The sequence below is a fragment of the Notolabrus celidotus genome, chromosome 11 (genome assembly GCF_009762535.1).
Source record: "Notolabrus celidotus isolate fNotCel1 chromosome 11, fNotCel1.pri, whole genome shotgun sequence".
Taxonomy (NCBI): Eukaryota; Metazoa; Chordata; class Actinopteri; order Labriformes; family Labridae; genus Notolabrus; species Notolabrus celidotus.
Window position 1 is genome coordinate 14,528,021 of NC_048282.1, and position 26,949 is coordinate 14,554,969.

The window sequence follows — 26,949 nt, forward strand, 5'->3', positions numbered from 1 at the left end:
CTGTGCACAGTTATGGGCGGTACTCCCCGTTGTTGGGGGTGAGTTTGAGGTGCTGGGAAAAAGGGCTGTGCATTCACAGTAAATGAAGCCTTGTGAGTAACCGTGGAGAAAGTGCTTCTAACTGATGAGTCCAGAGACAACTTCCCAGATCTTCTCTGCCATTGGGAGACACCCACAATGCTAAAGACCTACTGCCATCTTTAGAGCAAAGCACAGAAAGCCACTGAATGGGTTAGTTTTAGCCTCAGCCGTGAAAACAAATCTAAACACTGTGAATTGAGTTTTGTTTCATTCTCCTTAATTGGCAGCAGCAGGTTTTTGCCTCTTTTTCTTCTCCGTTCAATATGAATAAATGCGACAAGCTTCTGATCCCGGCTTTTCAGCCTATGACTGTTTATTTATCTATTTCAACTACACCCAAGGGAACAAAAGGCATGCAGAATGGCCACTGACAGCCATGTCGAATATCTCTTTCTGCCAAATCTGGCTGTTTTCTCTCACTGCTGTCACTTGATGTCTTTATGCAAGGCTGAGAGTTCGCCACGATGAAAAGGGCAGGGGCGAGCTGTGTGAGTGACCCCCACAGGAGGGGAGTATTAAAAGTAAAAAAGAAAGCAAGAGCAGGGGATGGATGAACCAGAAGGCGGGAGAAAAGTAGAAGGGGGAGAGGGGGCACCCCTGCCGGGTCCCAGGCATCTCGGCTGGCAGTCCCCATCTTGGCTTCAGACGGCTTTTGTCAAAGAGGGGAAAAGAGGGTCTCTTCTTCACTTGGGCATGGTACAATAGATGTTTTGTCAGTCAGTGGGGGAGTATAGAGGGATGCTGAAAGAGGAATAAAGCCAAGGACCCATCTTCACAAGGGGTGGGGTGGTGGCGGTGGGCAGCCCTTTGGGACTGGGCAGATGTTGAAATGAGGATGATTTATTAGCCTTGGTGTCCTTGGTGGCACTTGGCCACCATCCCAGACTTTGGAGTGAGAGAGAGTGACCGAGAGTAAGAGACATGGGGAACAGGAGGGGGAGGAGGAGGCTATGTATCAGAAACATCTTAATACCTTCTATGGGCATGGGGCGCTTCTTGCTCTCCGACCGTCATGGTATTTTTGCCCGATTCTCTTGTAGCAAAATAACTTAGTTTGGAGTCATCTGCATCACTGAGCTGGACCTTGTCACCCTGCATTACCCTCTTCTACCTCCACCGCAGGCTCCCCTCCACATACCTTAGCGGCCAGACTGAGCGTGCTACCATTGCTGCACCACCACCATCCTCAGCATCCCTCCCTTGCTTATATAAAACAACAAATTACCAAATTAACATTCCCAACAGACCTCACTCTCCCTTCACAGCTCTGGGCAAAGACACTCGAAAACTTGCCAGAAAACAAGAGCAAAAGAGAACACGTTCCATTGGAGGCTGTGAGTGACTGTGTGTGTATTAAGCTTGTGTGTATGGTCAGGGAGATATCCACTTGTTGCCTTGTAAGAAAGTGAGTTTCAGTGTGTGTGTGTGTGTGTGTGTGTGTGTGTGTGTGTGTGTGTGTGTGTGTGTGTGTGTGTGTGTGTGTGTGTGTGTGTGTGTGTGTGTGCATGTGTGTGTGCATGTGTCTATGTGTTTGTATGTGTGTGTATGTGTGTGTCTCGGCAGTGGCAGATCACTTAAGTCTTAGCCCTGTGCTCTCCTGTAATTGGGAGGTGTCACATGTTTTAAGCCACAGCGTGTCACCCTGTCATGCCACCCATGAAGACCCATGAGCTTAGATGTGCATGTGTGTGTGTGTGTGTGTGTGTGTGAGAGAGAGAGAGTGTGTGAGAAGCTGGTGAACCAAAAGTGAGAAGAAATAGTATGCATTCCTTGGTGCAAACCTTGCATAAAATATGTTTTCATACAGTGACTCTTCAATCCTCACTGCATATCTCTTCTTGTTTTTCAGTTAAAACTCTACCTCTTCTCACACACACAAATATTCTCTCTCAAATTTGACCTCTTCATTTCTCCCTGCTTACCATGGTCCTCTCTCTTTCTCTCTCCTCCCAGCAACATTTAATCTTGCGACTTGTTTGTCCACCCTGCTTCCCAGCCCACTGCTGACAAACTGTAGGAGGGTTACTTAAAGTAGTCGGGGAAAGTTTGGACAGCTTTCATCAAGGGTACCCAGGGGGAAGATTGATTGGCAAAGTAATTTACTGCCCAGTGTCCGTCCTGCACTCCCCGTTCTCTCCCTTGCTCCCCTGCCCTTCTCCTGATCTGTCTATCCATCCATCCAGTCTTTTTCACCTCTTTACAAATCCATACCCGCTGCCCGGAGGTAAAGGTTTCAGTAGGAGTGACAGTGAGTGAGTGTGTGTGTATGACAAGGTCTGCAGGTCTGCATGTAAGGTTGAGAGGTTGGAGTTTCAGTATCCACTGGTACAGATGAAAAAGACTGACTGCGTTGACAGGATTGACCAGACGGCTGAGAAAGTGTGTGTGTGTGTTCGTGTGTGTATGTGCACATGCATAGACAATAGGCGTGTGACTCTGGAGGTCTGGGAGGCCGAGAGCTTTTGACATGAAAAAGAGGGAGGGTCATCTATCATCGACAGAGAAGGCTCGAGGAGGGGCTGGAGTAAAGGAAAGAGAAAAGTGGGAGGAGGTTGTGAGGTCAAGTCTCCATCACTCTCGCTGTCTTCTGTTCTCTCATCGACAACCTCACAGCGACTGACCACTCAGCAGACTCCGCTTCAGTCATGCTAGGGCTGCTCTCCTTCACAAACCCTCCTTTCACAGGGCCCCCGGAAACTTTTGTTCCGTTCATTAGTACAACAAATACATACAGATGCTCAGGGAAGGAGGACGCGGAGAAAGAAAGGACATGCCCCCCCCCTCCAAACAACTACTGATTTAGAGACAATCTGCGTCTTTGTAAACAAATGGCATGTTGAGGAGCTCATGCGAGACCTGGTCTCATTATTCAATGTAAACGTGGACATTTAAGTGTTTAAACGTTGAATTAGTGATGGGAAGGTCTGTGATTTGCCCAAGTTTTGGAGTCTGGAAAAGAAAAATGCAAATGTGTCAGGTGACAAGGAAACGGACATCCATAGGGCCTTTAAATGCTGAAGGTGCTGTTTTTTAATGTCTTACATGTGTGAATTTCATGGGAACACATATTAGAAAGAGTCCTCATCGCTAGCATCAGCATCACTGCAACACAATCAAGTTTAATTTCATCTAAGCACCGCCTTATTAGCCACAGTACATTCAGGTGAAAGACTTAGCCTCAGCAGTGTCCATCAAAACGTCCACATCAGCACAAAAATGGCCATGAAACATCTACTGCCCCCGTTTGCCAAGACATGATGAAATGATTTCTTTCCCATGGAGACATGTCATGATAGGAGGAGAGGCGGCTGACTTATACCAAAGGTTAATGACGAACATGGGACAATGACTGTGTGTGTGGGAAGTGGGGATGAATGGAGAGAAGCAGGGAAGATGGGTCCGGGGGGGCACAAAGACTGGCATACATATTCCTCCACCCCCCACGACTGCTCCATCCAAACTTTTTTTTACTGCTCAATGGTCCGTTTTCTCCTGTGTGTCCCATGAATTATGTAAACGACTGTGGAATCTCTTTCTTCCCGTGGCCGGAGGAAGGCAGGAAAAGGGAGGAAGAAAAGACAGAAGTGAGAGAAATGCCTCCTCCTCACTTTTTTTTTTCTCTTCCCAATGCTGCTTCTGAACAAGCTTTCATGTTGGCAGTGTGGGCCTGAGTTTCAGCTCTGCGGCCATGTGAAAGGATGGCGGTGGCCGCTGAGTCGGTGGAGTGGGAGGGTCAGGGCACAATGACATATACGAGGAGCCGAGGAGGCAGGCAGGGGAAGAATGCCGGCCTTGTTTTTGGACGGCTTGACATTGATTAATGAGAGAGAGAAAGACAGAGAGGGAGAAGAGAGAAAATAAAAGAGGGGTGGCATTGGTATAGGAGTCCAGACAGGCGGGGGAGCTGGACTGTTGTAGGGGTTAGGGACTCCGGAAGAGCCCCGGGCTGAAGTACTGATCAGGAAGAGTGTAGCTGCAGTGCAACACCACCCATCAGAAAATGTGTGTTTGAGTACGCCGATGATTTAGCCTGAGGGGTTGTCTGTCTTTTCTCATACACAAAGACGCATGTAGGCACACAATCCAATGCAAGTCACATCAATCCTCATCCATCAAAGTGCTCCTGAAAAACTGCCATAATCATCATCATCATCATTAAGAGTTGCTCTGTTGTTGGTTTGTCACACACACTGAGGAAGGTGAGCTGCTTCGCAAAATAGAAAAGAGCCATTGTTAGAATTCTTAACTTCTTGATTTTTGTTTATTAGTTGTAAATCTCGTTTTGATCATACTTTAGAGACCATGTTTAAGATTGATTGATTGAAAAGCATGGAGTTTAATGTCATACATCTAGAATTTCACAATTCTTACTTACAGATTTTATAAAGACACTCTAAATAAACAAATTCTACAGAGAGAAGTAGGACTTGAAATCAACAGTTTATAAGGGAAGTTATGAGAGAGAAAATGGGTTAAGGTGACGTGAGAATTTTGGACAGACAACCAAACTTTTAAATTCAAGCAAATGTGAAAATCTTCCAAGCTAACTGAAGGAATTGAAACATTTTCTTGCTCCCTTTTAAGCCCATCATCACTTAGACATCTTCACTAACATAGTTCTCTTCATACTCCTTGAAAAGTTATGTTACGCTTGGATGTCCCCCCCTTTTCAAATAATGAATATCTGATTGTTAAAATCAACTCCATCTTTCCCATTTTCTCCATCCATAAGAGTTCTGCAGTTAAATCCTCTTCAGTGTTGGTGTCGATGCTCACTGTGCTGAGCACTGTTGACCTTTTCTACAACCAGGAGCTACTCCAGGCCGCCTCCGTCTCCAGCCAAGTGGGATTTCAAAGCCGCTCCTGGATGTCCCGGGACCCTTTGTCTCCGCTCTCATCTATAGGTAAGCACAGTGCGCCACCCCTCCCCACCATCAGCCTCTTCAAAACTCTGCACAATAGCCAGATTTCCTCCCAATTTGCTGGGAAATAATAGGAGGCTCAGGAACTCCTTTCAGGAGCTTTGAATGGTTGTCCTAATTCAGACTCAATCTTTGGGTTTGCCAGGCCTCACCCCAACCTTAGCTGGCCTTGCTTTGGGGCTCCTGACTTTGGCTAATTCCAGGGCAATCCTACTGTTCAGGGATTTAGCCTTGTGCAAATTCTTGCCTCTTTGGCAAAACACACTGGCTTGCATTTATAATTTTGATTATATGGAATGACATTTTAAATGAAACCTGAATCACACAGGCCTACAGAAATCATTATCTCTATTGTAATGTTGTGCTTTACACACTTGCTGTCATTGCTGTCTTGCAGATTTCCAGTGCATACCACAGGCCTCTGCTATTGAGGTGAACTGGTAACTTTTTCCACCACAGCCTCACTTCTCTAACCTCAAAGTGACCGGTGCCCGTTAAACACACGTTTATATATGTGCTGAGTGTTAGTGTGTTTTTTATAGACTCTGCGTTCACTCTGTTGACCATTTGTTCTACTTGACCTCGTTGCACTCCTCTCTGGCCCAATTATGCAGGCACACACGTCCACTTTGCATATTGGTACTTCTTTTCTCTGTAACACTCTTGAGGTCAGTTCTAATCAACCACCCTTCGGTCGTACAAACCGAACACACGCACACACACAAGCACACACATATACGCTCAGCATTCTCACCAGAGTTCCTTAAAGACGCCCACCTTCCAAGTCCAAGGACTGCTATTAAAGCAATCAGGAGCCTTCTAAGCTAGGTCAAGAGCAAGGTGCTCACATGGGGATTCTGATTTGAATTATGCAAAGAGGGAACAGGAAATGGATGAAAAAAAAATAGAGAAGAAAGGAGGCACAAAAAAGATCAGAAAGCAAACAACCAAACCTTATGCAGTTACACAGAGGTGAAATCTCTGTGAGATAAAGGTGGAGAGTAACTTCTTATGAGACAAAAGAGACTGAAACAGTCAGGAATTTAAAAGATTAGTCTTAAGTCCAAGAACCTGACCTTCGGACCTGATGAAGCATTAGAAAACACAGTGAGGAGTGAAACGTGGGACCACACGCAGCTTTCTATGTGTGTGTAAATGTGTGTGTGAGTTAGAGTGTGTGTGTGTGTGTGTGTGTGTGTGTGTGTGTGTGTGTGTGTGTGTGTGTGTGTGTGTGTGTGTGTGTGTGTGTGAATTTGTGTCTATGAGATCAGCTTTCCCTGTGGTCCATTCAGTGTCTAGTGACTCAGGATACTGAGACAAGAGAAGCAAGAGAAGAGAGAATTATCATGAAATACGACAGTGAATCCTGTGTGTGTGTGTGTGTGTGTGTGTGTGTGTGTGTGTGTGTGTGTGTGTGTGTGTGTGTGTGTGTGTGTGTGTGTGTGTGTGTGTGTGTGTGTGCAAAAGAGACAGCACGAGAGACCCAGTAAGTGAATAGAGACAGTAAACATGGTAACTGTAGAGCTGATATCTTGGTGAGAGGGGAAATGGGACAGGCAGACTAAGTGTGCCTATTTTGTGTCGACCTGACATTTATTGTGTGTGTATGTGCACATGCATGTGTGTGTTTATGTACGTAACAACTGGATTAAATACTTGTATGAAAGAGTGGCTTGATGCATTAAAAGACAAGGATGGATGTCAATAAATCACATGATAGGACTACGTCGCCACTCAAATACTTGTTTTTTTTTTTTGTTTTTTTTTCTTGTAATGTTACCATTGTACTTGTAGATTTTTTTTACCACTCAAATTCTGAATTGAAGGTGTTTTACATCACAGCGTACAAAGTTCACCTTTGAAAATCTGAACAATCAATTTCCGTTCACACTTATTGCAGAAAAATGTTTTTTGGGGGAAATTTGGAAGACACTTCTCTAAACTGTTGGAACAACAAACTACATTCAATTTACCTCTAATAATTGTGTTTTATTTTGTTTTTAAAAAAATTGTATTGTTTATTTGTCATGTCTGCAGTCTGTCTTTTTTGTTTCAGAAAATAAGTTAAATGTTATTCTATAAAACAAAGGAGCTGCTCCTATCACACAGTATTGCCACAAAATTGAACAAAAGTACAATTTTTGAAGTAGTTAAATCAAAATCTACCATTTAAGACGGAACATGCAACTCTACTTTAATAAAAGGCGGCAGAAAATGTGACTTACTTGTGGAAAATATAAGCCGATAATTGCCCAGTTGTCGACATATGTCATTTTATGCGTGTCCCTTTGTGTGTATAGATGAGCGTCCTCCGGCCAGGCCCACCCTGCGGTGAACATAATCATGGCCCTGTCTTCCTCAGGTTAAAGGCTCACTGCTGGGTCTTCTGGCACTAATGCAGTGGCAAACTATAGGGGTCACATTAGCCCCAGCTACTTACAGTAGAAAGAAGTCGGTTCCCCATTAAAAGCCACCAGCAGGCTATGATGTGGGCCTACCTGTGATGGCCTAAATGAGTCACTTAATGATAGCTGTGCTGCAGGGAAGGAGTGCTCATACAAAGAAATACTGATTGGATACTGATTTAGTGTGAGGGTCAGATGAATATGAGCCAGTGTATCATGTCAGTTCTGCCACTTTTGTCACTTCAGGAACGGCAGGGGTCCTAGCTTTGAGAGGATATTATTAGGAATCACATGCTTTACATACTTTTTGTCGCATTAATAAAAATTGCAGCCTACCATTGATGACGTGAAACTAGATGTGCTCTTCAGTTTTGAAAATAACCTTTTCATCTTGGCTTTAAGGGTTAGATCGAAGGCATCAAGTCAGTTATTTGGCCGGGGAAAAGTAACAAAGTACTTTATTCTCCTACAACCATTATGGGCACTATATAGTGCATTTATATGTGATGCTCTTAATACCTTTAACCCTACAATCCCCCAACATTGTTAATATGGCCTTCCTTTATCTTGCTCTGACTACAGTGCTTTGTCCTAAAATTATTTTATGTTACACTAAATGTGATTCCCTTCTTCGTGAATTGATTAATTATTAACCATCTATGAGGTAGAGTGGCTCCACCACTAATCAAGATTTGGTTGTCCAACCTCTGGACCCTCTGGTCAACAAGTTGCAGTGTCCATTTAGTCATTGGATCTCAAGTTGCATGGTCAGGCCAGCATCTTGACACCTTAGTTTGTGTGTGTGTGTGTGTGTGTGTGTGTGTGTGTGTGTGTGTGTGTGTGTGTGTGTGTGTGTGTGTGTGTGTGTGTGTGTGTGTGTGTGTGTGTGACGTCCATGGCTGAATGAAAGGAAAAATACTCAATCACTAATCTTTATCAAAAAAAGATGCCAAAAGGCTTTCTTTAGATTTTTGCTCAGCACACAAGGTGATCCAGATGTCCAGTTAATAACAGGATAACCTAATATTTGACAAGCTGGGATCACAACTGGGTTCACAACATCACGAAGGAGGGGAATCTACTCCTAATTTCCCCAGGGCCCATCACCAAGGTCAAGTGCACAGCAAGTAGGTTCACAACCTCCTTGGAATTTAGCACCATATGGCAGGTATGCAGCATGATTAATGCAAAACCTGGGCTAAGATTAGGGTTGATTGTGTTAGTCACATCTTGGTTTTGGAGTTTCTTGACATTTTACAGTACCAATATTGAGAGTTTAAGTTACCAAACAGACTTTTGTCTTTTGACAGTAAACTTATCATTGGTACGCAATTGGTTCACATTCACATAGATTTTGTTAATCTCAGCAGACCGTTAGAGAAATCCGTCCTTAACGTCCATCAAACCTTTGTCAACGGATGTGTATATCCTAGCTAAGGCTTATGGGAAGAAAAGGTGCATGTGTCCCCGCAGTGGAGATGAGGAGAGGGTAAGTGAGCCATGTGGAGGAAGCCAGAGGGTGAGTGGTGATCTGTAAGATGATACCCTGCTACCTTCCCTGACCCCCCTGTCGGGCCACTCTGTTACCTGGACAAGATGGGAGGTATTAAGTGGCCTGCTGTCCCGCTAGGTTGAGTTGCTGATCCGCTAGCCAGAGAGGAAAACCAACCCCTACTCCCATCTTCACTTCAGTGGGAGCGTTTGTTTTGATTTTTGTCCTCTCTTTCTCACAGACAAACCTGAGAGGCCCAATTTATCTGGGATAGAGTGAGGGGAAATAGGGCGCCTTGCCACTTGAACACTAGAACTTTAAGCCGGCAACGGTTCGTCGACTCTCTGCCAATGTCTTCCTTGACTGTAATGCAACGCTGACATACACAGAACAACAGAGGGCTTTTGATAATACCACATTCGAGGAAAAAATTATATAGATATAATCCCAATGTTGTAGTAAATTCAAATCAATGACTCAATATCCTGTTTTCTGATGGATGTGGCAAACGTAAGGTCAAGAAGCAGATGTTAAGTGGACTCAAAAGGGACCACTTCAAGCATGATTTTTATTTTCTTTACAACAAGATGACATCTCTTGGTTTCCTGTGAGGAGCCAACATTTTTTTCTGGTGCCCACCCACATCTTTAGGCCAGGCAACACAGGGACTGCTGAGAGAACAGGAGGAACAATTTGCTCATTCTCAACCAAGACATGAGGGCTTTGGATGAAGGGAAAAAAAGACACCCAATATCCAAAATCCCTCTCTCAGGGCCATCATGTGAAGAATTCCCCCTCCTCTCCTCCTCCTGTGCCCTCCCTACCCCCTCCTCCCTCCTTTCCTCTTCTCTTCTTTTCTTTTTTAATCAAGCCGTCTGGGGTTGTCAGGTCTTTTGAGACGAGGACTCCCAGCCATGTGAAAAGTTAATCCCTTGTGGGCCTTCTTCTCCGTGGCGCTCATCTCCCTGGGAACACTGGTGGTGGCTTGCAGGCAGGTGGTAGTGGGCGGGGGGGGGAGGTGGATTGGAGGAGCGATGGATGGAGGGATGAAGGGTGGGATGAACACAGGGCCACCCTGACCGGATAGAGTGGTGCAGATTCTCTCCAATCCATCACTGACTCTGAAGCCCACACCTGAACTCAGGGACTTGTTTTGCCCCTGTCCCTCGCCACATCAACCCAGCACATACACACACTACCACCCAATTACAGCCTCCCTCCACACATTCTGACTCAATCCCTAACTTTTTGATGAGGTTCCCTGCCTGACCGACAGACGGCTGCAATAGAAAGCAGAGAGGATTTGTGGCGTTGAGAGCTAGTCGAGTGGCTTCTGAAGGATGACAGTGGCTCACAATGGAGAGGGTACTCCTGTTGCATTGTGCCCCAAACCTCCCCGGCACAGCATCGACCCCCATCCCACCCCACCCCACCCACTCACCCAGCCACTTGGCTTCAACCGTTCCCCTCTAGCCATTTCACTGTGTGTCAAAGCAACAATCCAGACAGACTCCTCTTGGGCCTTCTGCCAAGGAATGAAGGACATGATAGATAACAATGGAGGTAGGACGAGGGGTTCAACGGTGCTTTTGTCAGGATTTTCTAAATGAGCTGTTTCAGGGACATCAACAGTAAGTACAAGGACCTACGATACAAACTGTCTTTTAGTTTAAAGGCAAATAAATCATATTTCTGGTTGAACGTTGAAGGCTTGGAAGGTTAAAGAATGTGATCAACAAAAGCCCTCTCTTGCAGTTTGAAGGAGAAAGAAAAAATGCACACTTGAACGCTTTTCTTGCAGTGCACTTTTCCTCCTCAGCTTCCCTCTCAGAGCAAAGTGCCATTGGAAATATAGACAAGCTCAGTCAGCCATCTTAAATCCTCTTCCCTGTCCATCTCACGCTCACTCAATCCTACCTGAGCCCACACTCAATCTTTAACACACACACATCTACACACACTCATTGGCCTTACACCACCCACTTCATGTGCCTCAAGTCCCCCCCTTCCAACATGCACACGCACACAAAAAGAGCTTGAGGCAGAGAGAATCTCTGTTGGAGGGGTGTACAGAGCGAGATTTGGGAGTTTGTAAAGGTCAGCGCGGACTTTGTTCAATCTGAGGGTTTATCTCAGCAACAGCAGGGCAGGACAATGGGGCCACTCGCCGCGCAACAGAAACCCAAGCTGTGGCAGCTAAATTACTTCACTGATAAGGCCGAATTAGAAGCACTGGGACCCCGGAGGCCGAGAAAAAGAGAGGGGGGTTAGGCGAAAAGAAAGAGGGGAGGAAGAGAGAATGAGGGCACGTAAGACTTAGAGAGGGGTTGAAAAAAAATCAATGCATCACAAAGGAGAAGATTTGAGTGTGTGTTCGGGACATAATTGAAGCATATGTCTAGTATTATGTAATGAAAGCACACAAGATTCACACACATCAACATTTAAGAGTACACTGGACAACAAGAAGACAGAAAAGTCTGCTACCTGAGAGCATAACAGGACACTATTTGTTTGAATTGAAGTGTATGGCTGCACAGAAGGATGTCAGGGATGCTTGAAAAGCTCTATAAACGTTAGTCTGTGTGTTTTTGTGAATATGCACAAGAAAATTGATCAGGATGTATAAAGACAGACAGTGATAGTGACCCCCATTAAGGCCCCACTCTGAAGTTCAGTGCGAGGATGACGGGAGGGAAAATAAGCTGAGTTGTACTGCTTGAGTGGTTGGATGGTCAGGCACCTTGCATCAAGTGTTTGTGCACAGTGTGTTTGCTGGCGGGCTCTGACTGCACACTGGTATGTTATTCCACAGTGGGATAAGAAAGTCTGTCTCTAGTTCCCCCCTCTGAGCCACAGAATGTTAAAAGTGTCAGGAACTTGTTTGGAAAGTGGCACTGTGAGCTCTTGGCCAGCAGAGGGGAGCAGGCTTTGTCACCAGAAACACTCAAGCTCAATTAAATCACAGCAGACAAAATGGCATGTGAAGAGCTTCATATAAACAAGGATGTTCAGGTTGATTTGACTATCAAAAGATGAGTAATGATCAACAACTTAGGAGAGAAAAGACAACGTAGATGACACAACATGAGGTTCACACAAGACAAGACAAGCAATCATTTCTTGTAATGTGTAACGAATACCATGTAATCCAATAAAAACATCTTTAATACAAATATTATTTGCAGATTAGAGTGGCCATTTCCACATACATTCACACTCTCAAACACCACAACAATACTTTTCTGTTGTTTGTATAACTTCTGTATCACATGGCTCAGACATAAGCGTCTCAGAGAGCTAGAATATTTATCAGGTTTACTTTTCCCACCAATCTGTGGTACTGGGTGGCATGCTGGGTACCGCTGCGTACCAGCTGCACCCACGTCAGCTCACATCCTATCCAGAGAGAGTGACACAGAGCAGAATCATGTGACAATTACAGAGGACAGAATGACTGAGAGGCTTGCAGTGCACTGTTCTGACCATTAAGAAGATTTACAGTAATCAAGTTCAAGCCTTTCTAACCTTCCTTATTCTCGGGACATCTAGCTAATAGTTAGGTAATGGTCCCCCTTAACAAGAATTAAGTGGGGAATAAATTGATCCATGTCTGAAGCTTGGTCATTTGTTCTATTGTTTGTTCATTTGTTTATTTAAGCACATAGACCCTTTTAAGGGTATGGCAGGTATGGAGCAGTGTTGTAGTAAAAGACATATCACTGAGCGGGAATAGTGAATTCTAAACATACACGTCTACCTGGTGTGCCACTTATACTCTTGAAATTTAAATTGTCTTTGCCACACATGCTGCCTAGATTTTACAGCTTTCTTAAAAGGTTTAATACAGAACATTTAAGCATTAATATGACCAGAAATGACGTGTATGTGATACATTTTGACCACAGTCATCCAAGAAATGCCCCTAAAAAGTTTAAAAGAATAGTCTAGTTTTATGAAGTGGGATTGCATACAGGGTCTCTGCCACTAACAGCCAATTGAAACACAACCCATATAGTTGAGCTCAATCTAAGAGCCGCCTCTTAAGGCAAATAGCCAATCATAGCTAAGGAATTCAGGGGTGGCCAATTAGACACCCCTGGCCACCCCCTAGCTCTGCCCGTTGACATCACTATTAGTTTTTGGGTTTGAGTTTTTTTTAATATTAGCTGAATTATGTGATAGAGTTTATCCCTGCAAGTTCCATTTTTCCAGCTGGTTTTACAAGAAAGGGGTCAAGTTGACTGACATCTCCAATGGGTAATATACTTGCTATTGACAAGAACTTCATACAATCCCACTTACAAAAAAACCCCTCCAAAAACTATTCAATTAAACTCAGAGAAATCCAAAGTTTCATTCATGGTAACAGTGGGCTTCTTCTGGTTTCCTGTCCTCCAGGGAAACACAAGTAAAAACTACATGATACATCAGAGAGAGACGAAGGAAGTTTGCAAAAGTAAGGATACTATGTAATGCAAGTATATTAATACATTTATATTAATGTAGCATCTGCCTGAGACACTGTAGACATTGGCAATGGTGGGTGTCAAGAACATGACACCTTACATGACTTCAAGCTAATTTACAACGCCACCAAAATATGTTTGGTTGTTCATGTGAACTGAAACTGAAAGGCTTCTAGAGATAAAAATACTATCAATGCCTGCATTACATTACGTAATTATTTGGCCAGATGATACATATATATAGATCTCTCTCTCTCTCTCTCTCTCTCTCTCTCTCTCTCTCTCTCTCTATATATATATATATATATATATATATATATATATATATACTGTATATATGTATGTTTTTTAACTCCTAATAACTTAAAAAACAATAATATAACACAGAAACACATTTTCAGGCAGTTATGATACATTTTCTGACAGTATCCAGTGAGCGTTGTCCCGTTATAATGCCAATAAAAAAACCTCAACAAAAAGACATTAAAATGGTTAAAAAGTAAAGTTGTTTCACTGACTATATAAATATGTTGATTCAACTTATTTGATCAGAAGCTAATTCCCCAGGAAACCTGCATCAGTCACAAGATTCTTCAAACGTTCATACAAGTCTAATCCCACAGATATTGAGCCTAAATCTATTATAGTGCATCACAGTCAACAAAGAAAATAATAATATCATGAAGTGGAAAGGGCTCCACTACATCCAGCTTTCAAGCAAACTGCTCTCCATAGTTATTCACTGGATTTTTCACTCACTCTGTGGTCAGGTTTTTATTAACTAAATCACCATTCAATGGTCTTGCAACCCCCTTAGCAATAGCTGCACAGCCTGAGTCCCAGCACATGCAGTTTTCTTTTCTCCTCTTCAATGGGGAATGTACAGAACCGCTCCATTACAATGTCCCTGAACCCTTCCTGTAAATATCCTACACGATGGCCAAGGTTCCGATTTTGTATGCAAAATAAATGTGATGAAATTACGTCTTTGCATTGACAAGATTTTTACAACAACGTGAACACTGCTCCGAAGAAATGTTGTCATAGGAATAAGTTTTGTTCTACTTTTGCTTCTAAAGAAACAATTTATCAAAGCAAAATAATACAATTTGAACAGATGTAAAATGGGTGAAATTGGGTCTTAGATACTCAGACCTGATTTCCCATTTTCAAACAAATATAACTGTTGAAATACTGGCTAGTGCTCACCAGGATAACTCTGATGACGTAAAGCGAAATAGGAACACACAAATATGAACATGTGCATTTGTATGCATTCAAACACAAGCATTCACACACCTCAGTACACCACTCTAGATTCTGGCTTTGTGAAAACCTCTTTGTTGTCTCTGCAGCTCTCACTTTCTATAACAGTGCTGGAGAAAATGAGCGAAAATCACTCGAGCAAATCAGGAAACTTTCCAAAGTAAAGATGTCCCAGTGAGTTTGACACTTCCACAATTCAACACTGTTCTAAAATCCAATGTCGTCATTGTGCTTAGCTTCTCACTTTACTGTGTTGTTTTTAATGACTGAGTAGAGGAAAGAATAACATGGGGAAATGTCTTTTTCCTGCCTGCCTGTGTCTTTTTAAGTTTGTGGGGATGTACATGAACATGGTAAGGTACAATTTATAATACTGTACATGTTCCTGTTTAGCACCAATTCACACAATCTCAAACACACAGTATGTTTATGAGTGCCATTCATGACGTTAATTCGAAATGCCCTTAGACCCAATAAAACGTCAGGCTCAGGCACAGGCCTGCGCTCCAGTTTCCTCCTGGGCTCACTGCTCATGGATTGCGGTCTTGAGAAAGGCACACGAACTGTAAGTATTTAACAAAAATAAGTATTTCTACAGCTGAGGCTTTGGGCCATGTTGTGTATCTGATTATGGAAAATGACTATCAAAACAGCCACGGGAACCTGATTACTAGGTCACCACCTCCTGCTTGAGTCACAGTTAATGTTTAACAGCACAAGGGATTGAGATTTGAAGTGAGGGAGGAAGGAAAAGTGAGTGAAAACTGTAGCAAGAAAGTCATATGTGAAAACAAATTCACAAAATTTTGCATGGGAGGGATCTTACAGATATTTAAATACAACACATATTTTTGACTTCATATTAGGCAATCAGAGTTTAAATTCTACTGGCCTTTATAATGACCAATGAATGAATACATGCTCTGCGGGACTTAGTGTGGAAGAAAAGGGAATGTCTCCATGATAATATAGATCTATTCACCAACATAAACAGCATTTGACAAATGTCATCATCATTTTCCACTGCGGCAAAGAGCAGTGTCATTGTCTGTTTCTTCCCTGAGGCCCAAACTGATGGGACTATTCATAAGGGCAATGATGAACGATGGGGTTTCACTAGATACACAGAGAAAGAGACGGGGAGACGGGGGTTGGACACGAGTTACCTGTGCTTCACCACAGAGGACTGATGGGCCAATGTAAGTGATTTTAAATTAATGTTTAAAGAACCTCAACTAAGAGAAACCTCATGCAATAAAGGATAGCATTGTGGTGGAGATGCGTGAGGAGACTGTGGGGGGGTTATTCAGGCAAACAAGAGGTTCCATTGAGAATGCTTGGCTGTAGTGGCTAAGGTCTGAAACCAATGACCAAGTAATAACAGCCCAAATCCCAGGGACAATATTTTTCAAGTTCCACTCTCTTCAAAGATGGATGACTTTGCCCCATGTTCTTCCTCGGGAGGCTGCACACCTTTCTTCAGAGCCTCACAGATTAATTTATTAACTAATTAACAGATGTTGGTAATGAGTTATGAACAAATGATAAGGTATCAGGCTTCTAATAAAACCTGACACTTAATTTGCTGCCCTGCTTCCTCATTATCAATTACCGTGTTCATTGAAGATAATTGACAACGGTTTGAACTGGGACACAGGAGGCTTGTCTATAACAGCTTTCTTTAAAAAAAACAGCACTGCTGTGGTGTTTCCAGGGGCAACGGCAACCATATGTTTAATATTAGATGGAATCTGTTCCACTGGAGTGCTCTGAAAGCTGGGAAAATTGGATTAAATTGGCTAATGGCATGTTTAAAACCTACATAAAATGAACGTGAATGGAAGATATTACAAACCCATGCTCAAGACTTGTGGTGTTACGCTCACTCTTTGGTGTTTTTTCTTAGTGTGTAAACTTGGGGTTTCTGTCAAAGTCAAATAATGATGACAGAAAACCACACACTGTTGGTCAATACTGTTATTAGAAACCACAGGTTTGATATCCTACATTCATTACAATGTGGGACTATTCACACGTGCTAAAAGTAACTCCTTATGATAACACTTTATATCATATAGGACTAATGATTAAGAGTACGTAATCAGTGGAAATGATTAATTCATAGTTTACACAGTTACATTTTTTAATTCCTGTTACTTTTGTGAGTGTCAGTGTAAAGCAGCTTTGTCGAGTGAATATCTAGTAGAACAGATTCAATATTATATTCATCAAGCAAATTTTTGAGAACAGTAAAATTTGTGTCTCTGATGTTATGGATTAGACTGTGAACTTGTGTGGAGATCACATCCTTCAGGACAGGCAGGGATATGTATCACAATTCAGTGATTTTGTCATTGCTTTAGCTTTGGGTTGTTGTCTCTACTAAATATTTTGCAGTTATTTTATTGTCACACAAGCACTTGCTGTTTTACTGGTTATAATGCTAGCTGTGGCTACTGCTACTACATATTTCTTCAATACATCTCCATTGCATTTAGGGCTGTCAAGATATAATAATTGAACCCCACTATTATCACTGGTGAAGAAAAATTCACAAAAACAATATTATTTTCATATTTATGAAAGTCTAACTATACTGTTCATCTCTTCTTTGGCAAATTACTCTGAACATGAGTATATGGAGGCAAAGAGAAAGTATGTAACAATAATTGTACAAAACATTTACAATAAATAACAAGTAAACCAATTATGAAAAGTGAAAAGGCAAACAGGTAAACTGGCACCAAAACATCCACAACGCCAAACAACATTATGCCAACTAAATCAAAATCACTAGGAGGGATGGAGAGCTTTTTTGTGAGACCACAGACAACTAACCACTCTGATATCTTTGGCTTAATGTCCACTAATCATTTTAGCTTTTTCCTGTTACATTTTCTATTTTTTTTCTTTTTGCAGTCACTGTTGTTCTGCATTTCATGCAGACTGGAGTGTCGACAGACAGCCCATATTTTTAATGAAATCCAAAAAACTCCCAAACTGTTGAGAAAACATATTTTTCAGGAAAAGTACCTTGCTTTCATCTGTTAACTCTACCAGTGAGATGTGCACTGCAGGAGAAGCCACACACTGTGGCAAAGGCTAGCTGGCTAGCTGGCTAGCTGTATACACAGTCTACTTCTTCTTTTGCCCCTGCTGCTTCGTCTATCTTCCACTTTACTGCGTTTGGCAACCAGCGTAAAGAACAAGCACCAACTAGGCTACTATGACATAGCGCAATATCAACATTTCATGTTTTTTAAATGATGGTTATCATCAATGCTGGTTATTGTGACAGTCCTAATTGGGATCACAACTTTCTTATATCGGCATCCATAATTTATTGATTCCTGTGTTATGGTGAGTGAATACGTGAGAATACAGGAAGGCATATTAGTAAAATTAAGCAGGAAAAAACTATTTCTCTTCTCTCTCTCTCTCTCTCTCTCTCTCTCTCTCTCTCTCTCTCTCTCTCTCTCTCTCTCTCTCTCTCTCTCTCTCTCTCTCTCTTTGTCTATTTGCTATTTTGTGCTCTATCTATTCAGTACCAATCACTTTAGATGCAAACCATCATGATAAGGAACACCTTTTTGTGAAAGTCAAACAGATCAGACAAGTTTCGAGCTGCACCTTGAATGCCCTCTGGGATATCAAGCATAAGAACTTGGCCATCCGCCTGCCTTAGGAAAAACACAAAAGACTAGCAAACACTTTAGGAGGCGAGAGGTGGGTCACGACAGATAAATGTTAGGGTGCGCCAGGACTTCTTCGGCCTTACTTTAAGAAACAAGGACATTGGCTTGAGTCAGCGATTAGGTCCCTAACAAAAGAAGCAGAGTGTCAACATGAAATAGTTGTCAAGTAAGAGATTAATACCTGTGAGGGATGAGAGAGATCCATGATATCATGGCCAGACACGTCTCTGTCACGTAGTACCTTGGTGACATGAGAGTGCCCGCCAGATGTCTTAGTCTATCACTAAGTCAATAACAGGGTAAATAGAAGAGCGAGCATACTTTTTGTGTCTTTCCACACATCGCTGGATGAATGAAACTGATATGGAAAATCACCCCACGAAGAGTAAACATGAAAAGAATGAAAGGACTGACAAAAAGAAGTTTGCCCTGGCAACAAAGTCATCCCAAGGTCCGCTGTGACAAAGAGATAAATATTGCTGCAGGGCTGACATGATTTCTATGATGCATGTTTTTTGTGCATAAAAGCATTTATTTTGACCTTGTCCAAAGGGTCTACATCAGTGCACATCCCTGAGATCTATGTGCACAACATGCCCTTCTTAAATCATCTTTATCATTCCTCAAAATACACAATACCCTAAAGATTTTCAGCTCTGTATTATTCTAGTTGAATTAACTGATGATAGCAGGTCCCCTGAATTGGTAATTACAAGTTTAGCTGCCACCCAATCATCACAACTGACAAGCAAGTGACTCCATCTCCTCACAGTTTGTACCTCAACCTTGTTTGTGCGTCAAGCTCCAGGGAATGAGAGCTTGGTGAGATATTAAAGGTGCTGGAGGAATTTCAAAAGCCATGTCTCAGAGATGGAAGGACACACCCAGTGGTCACAGGGTGAGGTGACGTGAGCGCAAACACCATCAATATCACTTCAAGAGGGCTTGGCCAAACCTTTTGTTTGCTTCAAGAATGTTCAGAATAGAGGCTGAGATTTGATTTTCCCTCAAAGATCAAAGTCATTTCTGTTTGAATGTTTCCAAAGCATAGAGTGCAATTTTTTCCTATCAACATGCACAGCTTCCTCCAAACATATCCCAAAAAAGAGTGTTGCACTCTCCCCTGTCATCTGAACGCCAAAGCGAGTTAGATCAGTGAGTTCATTCAATGCCAGTCAATGAAGAGCACAATACCCCCAGTCTTTGTATGGTGACATGACTCTATCAATAGGCGAGTCAGGTCAATCTACCGGCCAGATAATAGCAGCAGTCACTTTGACAGTAGATCCCCCACTCCGGGCTCTCTGAGGGCCTCGCCTCACTCTGCTTGCCAAGGCCTTCATATCCTGAGGGGTTGGCAGCCCAACACACACAGCAGCAGAGACACACACACACACACACATACGACAGACCCGGGGCCCTGGCGTTCTATCATGTTGTGCTAAAGGGGAGCATAATGGTTTTTAAATGGATGACTCGGTGCTGGCCCAAAGAGGTAGTATGAGACAGAGGAGAATAGCCATTGCCTGCAGCGAAGCAGCCCTTAGATTGAGCTGTCCGTCTCACTGAAATGAGTCTGAGTTAACACCTCTTCCAGTCCCTGACGCCCCGGGATAGACAATAGTAGGCTTCCTCTCTGCCTTCCTCTTTCTTCTTTTTCTCCCTCCTTCCCCTTCACTCTCTTTCTGTAACTATCTGTTTGTCTCAGTACCAGTCTGCACTTCATCTCTGACACCCAGAGAGTCCTCAGAACCTGCCCTGTGATTGTTCGAGCCGTTACGCTGCTTTAGTAGGCCGCAGTGCTTGCAAAGCCATCATTATGACTTATTGCCAGTCTGGGTAAAAAATCCACAAAAATGCAGTCAATGTAGTTAAACTGTTATGGATTTGTGTACTACTGCAGATGGCATATATCATCCCTGATGACTGAAAACCTTGTGGCTGCAATTTTTGTGATTTCATGTTTTTAGGAATTATAGGGTCAGTTACACGGTATAGTCTATGACCAAATGAAGTGGGGATGATCAGGTTCCAGAAATTCTGATTATGTGAGAAATACATGTTCTGCATCATCAATGTCATTTTTTTTTTTAACTTTTGACATCTTTTTTCACTCAGCCATACTTCTTGTCCCCCTGCTCAGCCTGTCTATTTGTTTAAGACCAGAGGCAGTAGATGAGTACAGGGGTAGAAAGTGAAAGGCGGGAGAGCAGGGGTTGGGAACTCCTAGGGGAGTCTGTTGATGACTATCAACAGGCTGACTGTTATGACTATCTGTGATAAGAGTCTGAGAGAGGAGAGCCCCCTGAAGGCTTCCAGCCCCAAACCAGACAGGATATCTAAAAAAATAATACAGGCTTCACCAGACTGAGTCCTCTAAAGACCACTCAGGAGTGGGAGGACGAGAGGAAGGATCAATCGTTCTCTTTTGACAGCTTGGGATACCAAAGATTAAGTGAAGCAGAAAAAAAAGACCCAAGGCCAACAGCAACACCCAAGTAGGTCTGAAAAATTGCCTTGTTGACAAACACACTACATTTTGAAAATGTTACCAGAATACATACAATTGGGACAGAGTTACACAATACTGTAGATGCACAGTGGTTTATTAAACTCTATCATCACTTCAAACTGTGTTTATGAGTGTGTGTGTATGGCAGGGCATTTTTTTATGCACATGTTTAAATGTGACTCTTTCAAACCAAAGGTGGCCCATTTTCCTTCAAGCCAGAGAGTCATAGCGTCCCTGATGAATATGCATTACTCAGGTGTCTAGAGAGAAAAAAAAGAGAGGGAGGGAGGAGAAAGCTGAGAGAAAACATAAGAGCTACAGGAGAGTGTAGTTTTTGGAAAAGTGCCCCTTGAACCCCGGATGGCCAGCCATAATATGAACTTTACAAAAGCGAATGTTCAGCCTGGCACACTGCCACGTAGCGTGTGGCTGTGTGCTCTAATCGCCTGCATGCGCTTACAACTGTAAAGAAGAAAAAGAGGGATAACAAAAGAAATGAAGACTTCTGTGGAAACCACCCAGAGTTCTTCAGACTGAACCTTAAGGGAACTTTCGAGGTTCTTTTAAAAGCTTGTCATTAAGGGATTCGTGGACACAGCGAAGTATAAGCCAAGTTTTTTAAACTTCTAAACTTAGACTCTTTGAAATCTACCTTTTACTTCAGCTAATGCTGAGGTCACATGATTATTTTGTCTGTTACAATAGTCAATGTGTCAGATTAGGCAGTCACAGAGCCATAAATTCATTCGTTGACTGACCCAGATACATGACAGTCTCGATGGTGTCTGGTCCAATTATCCTGACCATCATTAAGACTTTGGACTGAAAAGGGGCTGGGCTAGACAACAAACAGAGAAGCTGATGGTAGTTACTCAGCGGGTTGCTGAAGTGCTTCTGCTATTTCACACCAACATCTTCTTTTTTCTCAGTCTTGACGGGTAGTCAAGTCACAGAATCAGAATCAGAATCAGCTTTATTGGCCAGGTATGCTTGAACACACAAGGAATTTGACTTTGGTAAACTGTGCTCTCTTTGTAAAAAGGCATAAGCGTAGACAAACAAAGCAAAATAATAATGATAAAGTTGGTGCTGTGAGATGGAACTATGAGGCAGAGATAAAGTTTGTCAAGCTGTGGCAGCAACTTCTCTGTCTTTTAGATGTGTCGTCAAGGGACCACCATGACAGACTAAAAGAAAGGAAATGTTGGCGAGTCACAGCAGGCAAACATGAACAACCCAATGAGTAACTGCTGTTAGTAATTCCTGGTGTCATCTTTCTTGGTCTTTCTTCCTTTTTTCATCAAGTCAGTGGTGATGATTCAAATGGTACCATTGTGTAGACTGTCATGTCTATTAGTCCAGTCATGGCACTAATTTATGGCTCCATGATTGAATAATCTGACACAGTGACAATTGCAACAAACAAAATGATAATGTAGTCTAGCCTGGGCATTAGACTTTCTGGGGGTGAAACAGTAAATTAATGGGGCAGATGGGTCCTGCCACCCTACGACTGCCGGAATATGCCTTTAACGGCATAAGTGACAAACAAAATTGCAACTTGCTCTCTTGAAATGATAATTCTGCATTTTGTGACACTCCGTCTTTCTGTGTTTACTTTCACTGAGAACATCAGTCGCAGGTGTTTGTAATAATTTGATAATTATAAAATGTGTGTCATTCCTGACAGTGCAAATACAATTAAAAGTGTTAAATCCCCATGCTCTAAGGACATTTTTTAAATGTATTTCCTCAATTATGTGGATCTTCAAGCTAACACTAAATATAAAATAATTGTCATGAAAATGTTTCAAATCAATCTAAAAATGTAAAAAGTCATAATCAGCTACATCAGCTGGCAGAGTATTGTTTAAGCATACTGCACCCTTTCTTACATGACAAGTAACCTGTCAAAGTCTTTATTCCTTGTAACATAAAAATGTTACACAAGAACATGTGAATGATTGGCCCTCTGGAACTGAAGAGTCCAGGAGTCAGTGAAATGAAAAGCAGGCCAGGATATTTCATCTCTGATTAGGCATATGGGAAAGGAAAGATGGAGACAGAGAGAGCGAGACAGAGATCTTTTTTTTCCCCCTAATGAGCTTACTGAAGCAACTTCAATATCCTCTAATGTCATGTTGAAATGAAAATTAATAGTTCAATATGCTGCCACCGCACTGGGCCATGCTTCTTCCATTTCCATATCGGGTGGCGTGACCAAATGAGGGTGCTCGCTCGGACTGACGCCCAGAAAAGCTGATACCTTTACTAATCAGCCAGATTTTTCCATCTGACATTGCTCTGCTTCGGGAATTCTGGACGATGGTATTTGTTTTTTTGAGTGTGTATGTGCATGATCAAAGATGAGGTCCAATCACAACAGGGATGCAAATGGAATGGACAACATTGCTGATGATGACATCACCTGTGAATCAGGAGTGATGGTTGGAAATGTGTGAATGGAGCACTCTTCCTTCATTCACTTGCTCTCTCCGTTGTTGCCTCAATGTTTCTCACACTTTTTATTCTTATATGTTCCTATACAAATTTGTATGTTTATCAATCTACAGTTTAGTTTGAGCTGTTAAGGATGAAAGTCAAGTGACAGAGGGATGTATTGGAATAAAAAAAGAAAACAGCAGGAAAGCTAAGACAAAGTAAAAAAAGTCAGTGTGGTTCCTACCTCCCATCCAAAGGAGCTGTCTTTGCCCGTGGCCCCATGATGCAGCATGCTGTGAAGCCCAAACCTTTCACCCGCACTTATTCGGCTCTTGGCCCAAACACCCAGGCCGGCACCGGGCACAGAGGACTCCCGCAGCTCCAGGTCGCCGGGAATGGGAATGTCGTCTGGAATGTAGACGGGTGCCTCGTAGGGCGAACCCTCCTTAGGCGTGGTGAAGTCCTGGTCATTGCTGCTGCTGTTGCTGTTGTTGTGAAGGTGGTGGTGGTGTGCAGCGTAGATGTGGGGGTGCAGCAGGTGGTGGTGGATGTTGTTTGGATGAGAAGGGGTGGGTGAGGGCAGTGGGGACATGTTGATGACACTGTCATCTGCATCATCTTCTGGACTGTCGACACCACCTCCACTACTCGGCGCTAAACCCGGGAGGTCGGCCTCTGTGTCGTACATGCTGTCCACTGGCTCACTGTCATCTATGAATCAAGAGACAAACACATAGTTGGTTATTAATAGGAAGGTAGAGAAAACACTTACACTTTTTACTATATTTTATAAAGGTTATGTGTTTTACTATCAGCAGGAGAAGATAAACAAAAGCTTAGTTCATAAAAAAGAAACGGTTAAATTTAGAACTTAATATGAAGCAACTAAAAATATGTACTAAAATACAGAGACTATAGTTTGAACAAAGTACCTGTAAGAAAAATAAATACTACACAGGAATCTGAGTTTTAGTAGGGGATCAGTACGTTTTAAGGTTTGTCTGGCAAAAACCTGCATGTCAGGATTTTATAACATCTGAAAATTATCACTCTTCCAGCGATCTAATCTTTGGTTGTAACGGTAACAGACAATTCTGTGTTGTATTGCCAAAACCTTCATCACTGAACTGCATCAAGACAAGAAATCAAGAGCTGCAGCCTGAGAACTGACATATTTCTCCATTCTTAGAGGACAGTATGCACTACAAAATGACTCCTTGACCCTAAATTACACACACACACACACAAAAGAGCCCAACTTCAATCTCTAGACCTCAAAATGTTAAAACCACATAATGAGAATTTGTTGGTCCTTAGAAAAGAATACCTATCCATCATACTGTATCCTTCAGATACTAAGTTCACAATGAGTTTGTGATTTATGTGAGAAGAGCCTGTGAAGGATAGGAAGTTTTAGGCTGGCCAAGTTTTGATGGGTAAAGTTCTCAGCTCCATCACAGTCACTGTTTTGTGCCAGGACTCATGTTACAAATAATGGCTGTGTCCAGCACTGACCTGGTTACCCTCGTCACCTTTTATTATAATCAGGCCCACAGACTGACATTATGATTGTGTCTGTGCTCTAGAATCCAACTACTCCAGCATCAGTGAAAATGATGATGAGTAATGCAAATGTGTGTGTGGATGATCATAAATTGCGACTTCCCATTTCAATAGGTGTTTTATTTACACTGAAATAGATAGTTTTCCTTATTCAGTGCTACCAATACACCCAGCCTTTGACTCTAAGATTTGCTTGTGTGTGTGTGTGTGTGTGTGTGTGTGTGTTTGTGTTAAGCCATCTATGTGTGTCTCCTTGTTTTCCTCTCTGGACAGATCCTGGTGTCTCTAGTCAAAGCACCACTGCAGTTTTACTATCTAAACACAGGGACTGGCAATCAGCAGGCTAACTAGGCCCAAAATTACAGCAGGAGTGGTTTCAATCAAGCTCTCTCCCTCTGTTAGCCTCCATCCAGCCTGCTGCCAAGGCTGCCAACACTTCCCAGGCTTTAGCTGGAGCTGCAACATGACATTTTAAAATGTGCTCGTAAGTACATGACACTTTATTGGGTCACAACAAAAGTTTGTGGCTTGATTTTTTCTAGAAGTTGATGTAAAAGATATGCTTCATTAAGACTTCAAAATTTTTTGTATTGCTCTAAGAATGTACTAATCTCTGAGCTTTTACTCTGCATGTGCTTTATAAGGTGATGAGGGAGACACTGAGGCCTGTAAGTTGTAAACAAATGAATGAGCTCAGCAAGTAACCACGATTTAAAAATAGCATCACACATGAAATTGCACATGAGCCTATTACCCACACAGTCCATCAGAACTTTGGTTCTTTCATAAAAATTTGGGTTTCTGCCCATGACAGATGTGGACAATGAAAGCTGTTAAATTAACTGACATGTATGTCTAAAATGTGAAATGTGAAACTACAAAAGCATGTGACAAGAACTTTTCAGCTCCTGGCAAACCTGCAGCAGATCCGGGAAACTTATCATATAAAGCTGCAGCAGTAAAATCCAGCCTTTTATGACTGATTCTGCGTCATCCAGCGATTTTGACTGGAAAATAACCTATTTTTTTAATGATCGCTGTTTCATATGTGCTCAGACCAGGCGTGCAATTAAGCATTGGAACATGTGAGCCAGAAGTAGCTTCCACTTTTCACAGATCAATTAAAGTTTTATAACTCTGCCCTATCTGCTGCTCTCTCTGCTCAATCAAAAGTGTTTCAGGCCGTTAAACAGTTTTTTCCCCTCCCTCTTCACCATCCCACTTTCACTGGCACTTGACCCGTTGAGAGCAATTTTGACAAGCAGAAAGACAGCGGTGGAAAAGCTTTTTAATAGCGCCTCATTGTGCATGGAAAAATGCACAGATCGTTACAACAAATAATTAAGTAAGAAGAGGGGGAAAAAAAGCCTCCACATTTTTTATGAACAAAACATCTTTTGTGAGAGACTTGAAGCTGTAAAGTGAGGCAGAAATGGCAGACCCTGTGTGATATTTAACATTCAACTCTTAAATGTAACTGAGCTGATTCATAAAAAAAAGTCACCTGAAGAAGTCTGGGAAACTTTGAGATTATTTGCCAATGGAGACAAGCTCACATTCTCTCCCCTCATGACAAGTTGACCATGTTTCACCAGCACCAAAATAGTTGCAGATGAGAAAAGTAAGCAGGAAAATAAGGAAAGGGGCCAAGAAGAGGACAAAGGGGAGGAGGGACAGAGTCTAAAACCTGACGACTGAGCTGCTTTTAAACAGCTGTATGTTAGCTCAGGGTCTCAAAAGACCCAGAAAGAGATGTTAGGTTCGTCTCCCTGAGGGCTTCTTAAAAAACACCCGGGCCAGATAGTGCCTTCCCCTCCCTGCCTCCTTATGTTGTTCTTTCTCTCTGTTCCTCTCGCCATCTCTTTCTCTTTTACGGGGAGCTATTTATCCTGATTACATCAGGGGTCAATCATTAATTCGCACCTTGGGGGTCCCGGTGCTGGCTGTGGCTACAATGGGCTGCTTGTTCAGCGGCTGTTATTTCAGTGGAAAACTACGCTGCTCTGCCTGAGAGCCGGGCCCAGGCCACATGAAGGCATCCCATTTATTTGATAAATTGTAAATGCGTGCCGTAAACGTAGCGCTTTGCTTTGTAGCATAGC

At 42.5% G+C, this 26,949-nt stretch overlaps 2 protein-coding genes across 2 annotated transcripts in view; both read right to left on the minus strand.

The window, feature by feature from the left end:
* prdm16 (PR domain containing 16) overlaps nt 1–23,559 on the minus strand; it is a 124,209-nt gene extending 100,650 nt beyond the window's left edge. Inside the window, 1 exon segment of the mRNA XM_034695351.1 lies at nt 23,529–23,559. The gene's annotated coding sequence lies outside the window, so the exon portion shown is untranslated.
* Nucleotides 21,299–26,949, minus strand: part of LOC117822166 (histone-lysine N-methyltransferase PRDM16-like) — a 63,390-nt gene continuing 57,739 nt past the window's right edge. Inside the window, exons 2-3 of the mRNA XM_034696841.1 lie at nt 23,529–23,995; nt 21,299–21,304 (exon numbers count right to left, since the gene is read on the minus strand). Coding sequence (XP_034552732.1) covers nt 21,299–21,304; nt 23,529–23,995 — 473 coding nt within the window. The remainder of the gene's footprint in view (nt 21,305–23,528; nt 23,996–26,949) is intronic.